This window comes from Octopus bimaculoides, chromosome 20 (assembly GCF_001194135.2).
Source record: "Octopus bimaculoides isolate UCB-OBI-ISO-001 chromosome 20, ASM119413v2, whole genome shotgun sequence".
NCBI classification, from domain to species: domain Eukaryota; kingdom Metazoa; phylum Mollusca; class Cephalopoda; order Octopoda; family Octopodidae; genus Octopus; species Octopus bimaculoides.
In genome coordinates, this window is record NC_069000.1 from 15,484,792 (window position 1) to 15,489,731 (window position 4,940).

The window sequence follows — 4,940 nt, forward strand, 5'->3', positions numbered from 1 at the left end:
GGCGGAATTTGAACTCAGAGAGAAGAAATACCGCTAAGCATTTCGCCCAGCGTGTCAACATTTCTGCCAGCTCGCCGCCTTAAATCAACGATATTCATATCCAATTTTGTTTTGGTGTGATAGGGATAGAATTTGTTCAAATAAGAACTACCACGTTACATGTGACAAACCAAAACAATAACTTGAATTTAGCAACGTAACTCAGAACGCTCATTAATTTATTGCATCGTGTTTCCGTTTAATTACAGCAAGAGGCAGCGAGTTCATATACCAGTGACCTCTTCATGGGATCGTTGAGTACTTATTGGTTCCTACCATGTAAATTTCTATATCTAAAATTAAAACGTATCTTTTATCTCTTACTTGTTTCAGTCATTAGACTGCGGCCATGCTAGGACACTGCCTTGAAGAATTTCTAGTCGGATGTATCGATCCTAGTGCTTTTATTCTAAGCCTGCTACTTATTCTATCGGTTACTTTTGCCGAAGCGATTTTAATAAGAAATATTTGAAGAAATTTAATGAAACTACTCAACGAAATTGATAAAGAATAATAAAAATTCAGTGGTATTATATTGGTATAGTTAGACTGCTTAATGTGAAATATGTGTGGCAAATGCAAGTTATTGCATCGATATTTAGTTGAGGATCAGAGAGTAAAATTACTGCACTCTTCCAGATTCCGTTCGTTAACAATTCAGCCTCCTCTGGTGTTTATCGATTACATAGTTGTTGTTGTTGTTGGCACTCCGTCGCTTACGACGTCGAGGGTTCCAGTTGATCCGATCAACGGAACAGCCTGCTCATGAAATTAACGTGCAAGTGGCTGAGCACTCCACAGACATGTGTACCCTTAACGTAGTTCTCGGGGATATTCAGCGTGACACAGTGTGACAAGGCTGACCCTTTGAATTACAGGCACAACAGAAACAGGAAGAAAGAATGAGAGAAAGTTGTGGTGGAAGAGTACAGCAGGGTTCGCCACCATACCCTGCCGGAGCCTCGTGGAGCTTTAGGTGTTTTTGCTCAATAAACACTCACAACGCCCACTGGGCCATTGCGCCTCCACATCGATTACATAGAAACCCCAAAGATCAATATTGATAACTTTGCCGACCACTGAATTTCAGTATTCAGCTGTAAGTTCTCATCTGTTTATAGCTACGTGGAGCGTATCTTTTGAGAATTAAGTACCTCGAAAAGAAACAAAGTGCATTGGCTGAAACGTCAGCTTCTTAACCATACACACTTCTCATATAACACTGGATGTTGTTGTTTAGACCCCAGGTCAATTCTGATCGAGCTTTTCAGCATGGATCAATGAATCACCCCTCGAAAGATGAGATGTGATTCATTGAACCATCTTCTCCTCATAAAATACCGGGTCTTGTTGCTTAGACCCAGGCAGTCTCTCAAAGGACGGGGTGTGATTCATTGATCCATCTTCCCAGCTATACTATGTCTCTACCCAACTGAAGACCATTAAGTCGCTCAACCAACTGAATTTATACTGGTGAAATTAACGTGTTAGCGGTTGAGTATTCCGCAAACATTTGTATCTTTAATGTCATTCTCAGACCAAATCAGTGCGATGCTATGTGACATGGCTGGACGTTTTAAGTCATATATGTAGTCCAGAGAGAGAGAGAGAGAGAAAAAAAAAAAAAAGAATTGACCCAAGTAATAAATCGGTACTGTATTTATCGACCCCTAAAGGATGAAAGGGAAATTTAATTTGAGCAGGTTTGGAACACAGAGAGCAGAGAGCCGAATCGAATACCGTCAAGAGTTCAATCTGACGTTCTGCTAATTCCGTCAATTCATCACCTTTAATATGGTATTACTTACATGTCATCAGTTTCACAGCAGTCACCTGGTAGAAAAGAACAAGAAGAAAATAGTCGTTATTTTATAAATGGATTAAACAACGAGATAAGGGTACACCAGCCACATGCAGCACAACCATATGTGCGCGACATGGTGATCTCATATCAAGATAAACAGCGCATGACCTCGCAGGTGGAACCCAGTTAGAATTTTCCTCAGGTCGAGTAGCCCATCCCGCTCAAAAGTTCCTTGAATAAGGTTTGTTTAAGGATGTTCAGCAAAACACCCATGTTTCCAAAGGTAAATTATTCAAACCCCAAAGAATTCCTCTCAACAACACATGGCTATGATGCTCCCCCACTACTTCTGCTCACGATCAGAGATGCACATATCGTCAGCCACCAAGGGACATGCTCAACTGGTTAAGGTCAAACAACTGACAAGCAAATCTGTGGTATTGAGCAGAATATTTGCTGTAGCTCATCTTTTATACCAAGACAACACAATGTACATGATAACACTTCCAATCAATTAAGATCAGAAGCCATGAGAGTCACTGCCTGGTACTGCATCCGGGCATTATTATTATTATTATTATTATTATTATTATTATTATTATTATTATTATTATTATTATTATTGTTAATATTATTATTATTATTATTTTACTGGAATTTGACGAAGCCATTGCGAATAAGAAGCAGTAATGCATTTAGTAAGGGTATCAATTCAGTCTTTGAATTCGATCAAGGAAATTTGGAAAAGTCATTGGCATTGTTCTTGAAGATATCGTAATTTGAAAGTAACCTCACAGTTTACCTATTCTCTCATCTACAATTTCTTTCTCTCGTAATCACTCCCTCTTTCCCTCTTACCTTTTCTCTCTTTCTCATTTCACACACACACACACGTTCACACATATATGAATTTATATTAGACCAATTACATATTCCATATAAGGCCGTGTATATTTATACAAGATCTTACCACTTGTTGGCATAGCAGGATAATCTTGAAGATCGTGGTTGAGGAATACACCGAACATTGTTTTCAGATGGGTAAAATCAGGATTGACGTTTTCTTCAGTACTGGCGCCATGGAATGTTGTACTAACCAATCGAGCTCCAGGAAGGTTTCCTCCATTAACACCGGTAGCACGAGGAGCGCTGAGATCTATTGAGAAACAAAAAAGAAAATTCATTTTATTTTATTCACAGTGTATTTTTGAAGTATAAGATTTCTTTTATTATTTTTGAAAATAATATTGTAGAAAACCTCAAATTTGTAGAGAAAGTGAAACGGGATGTTATGGTTTCCGTGCGTTTTCGAAATCCGTCAATGAAATGGAACATGAAAGTAAGTAAATAAGTACAAACTGAAAATGGAACTCGAGCCGCGGATTTACAGAAGAATCGAACCCGCGATGCCATTTTACATGTATGTATGTATGTATGTATGTATGTATGTATGTCATTATTCAATCTTGTTTCAAGATTTCTTGCTAATAGAGGAAGAGCCTGTTTCTAACCTAGATCCAAGGTTTCTTTGGAATTTCAACAACAACAAGGCATTTTTGTATGTATGTACATACATACATACATACATACATATGTAGGTTCTCAAAACCAGAAAGGAGAAAGCAAGACTTTTCTCAAGTTCCAAATGTGAATCGGTTTGTGTTAACTACATCCCAAAGATAGAGCCTTGTATCTTTGTTAGAAACCGGCTCCCTCAGTGGAAGAGTTATAATAATTAAAAAATAGAAGAGACATACATACATACATACATACATACATGCATACATACATACATACATACATACATACATGCATACATAGGCATAATAAGAAGGAGCACTGGTGGAATGTCTCAGTTAAAACCTCAATAAATTGTAAACATAACCAACTTGATATAGTGATTTGGAATAGAGAAGAGAAACTGAGTATAGCAGCAGAAATCAGCTGCCTATCAGATGTTAACCTAAAGCTAACGATCGGCGAAAAATACTCTACCCAGATTACAAGTTCAGGTTTATTCTTGTAATTATTAGGGCACTAGGATACGTAGCACACTGCCTAAGTAACAATCTTGAGAAATTAAGGCTTCTCCGAACCAGAAAGGTTAAATCTGATTCGAAGACAACAGATCTAAGTCATCATTGGAACTGTAAAAAGTCGTAGGACTTCCCAGAAATTTATCATTTAAGTGCGCATGTCTGGAAATGCAACTATATACGTGAGAAAACAGACATAAAAAAAATCATACAAATCTGCACATGCACTGACTCCAAATACTGCACACATAGACACATGCAGTGAAGGAGCCTTGGATCTAGGTTAGAAACCGGCTCTTTCTCTATTGACATTATGATGGGCGTGACATTAATTCCGACTCTTGAGATTATTCATTCTAACTTACCGTCTTCGTAAACAGCTGGCAAATAACGATCGAAAGGAGTGTTTGATCGGCCAAGATAGGGGAACTGAATGTTGTTACAAGAGCCATCAGCAGAACGGTAAGGAGCTGCAACATCACAAGTTAAGGCTTCGACGAACGGACAATTCTCAACAAGTTCCAAAGGAGGCTGGACTGCAGGTAGAAGATTTTCTGCTGTGATAGCTCCATCGTCTAACCTGAAAAATAATTTATTCTTTTCTTAATGGTCACAAGGACTAATATAAATCACAAGACTATAGTAGAAAGCACTTTCCCAAATGGGACTGAACCTGGTACAATGTGGTTGGGAAGCAAACTTCTTACCACACAGCCATGCCTGCGCCTATGTATATATATATGATGAGCTTCTTTCAGTTTCCGCCTACCAAATCCACTCACAACGATTTAATCGGTCCGAGGCTATAATAGAAAACACTTGTCCAAGGTCTCACGCAGTGGGATTGAAACCGGAACCATGTTGTTGTGGAGCAAGTTTCTTACAGCCACGCCTTTTTGTTCAACCATTCTAACCATTCTGCCAAGCCGCCGGAGATGGCGGAGCAACGATGATCATGATGGTGATGATGATGATGAAAAGGTGGAGGGAGAGGAGAAGAAACTAAGCGATCGACTTACAGCTGTTGAATCAGTCTTCCAGTGACCACAAATACAAGACCG

General features: G+C 38.8%; 1 protein-coding gene across 1 annotated transcript in view; it reads right to left on the bottom strand.

The window, feature by feature from the left end:
• Nucleotides 1–4,940, bottom strand: part of LOC106880475 (peroxidase-like protein) — a 19,711-nt gene that overhangs the window by 9,295 nt on the left and 5,476 nt on the right. Inside the window, exons 4-6 of the mRNA XM_052975202.1 lie at nt 4,245–4,459; nt 2,814–2,999; nt 1,848–1,872 (exon numbers count right to left, since the gene is read on the bottom strand). Coding sequence (XP_052831162.1) covers nt 1,848–1,872; nt 2,814–2,999; nt 4,245–4,459 — 426 coding nt within the window. The remainder of the gene's footprint in view (nt 1–1,847; nt 1,873–2,813; nt 3,000–4,244; nt 4,460–4,940) is intronic.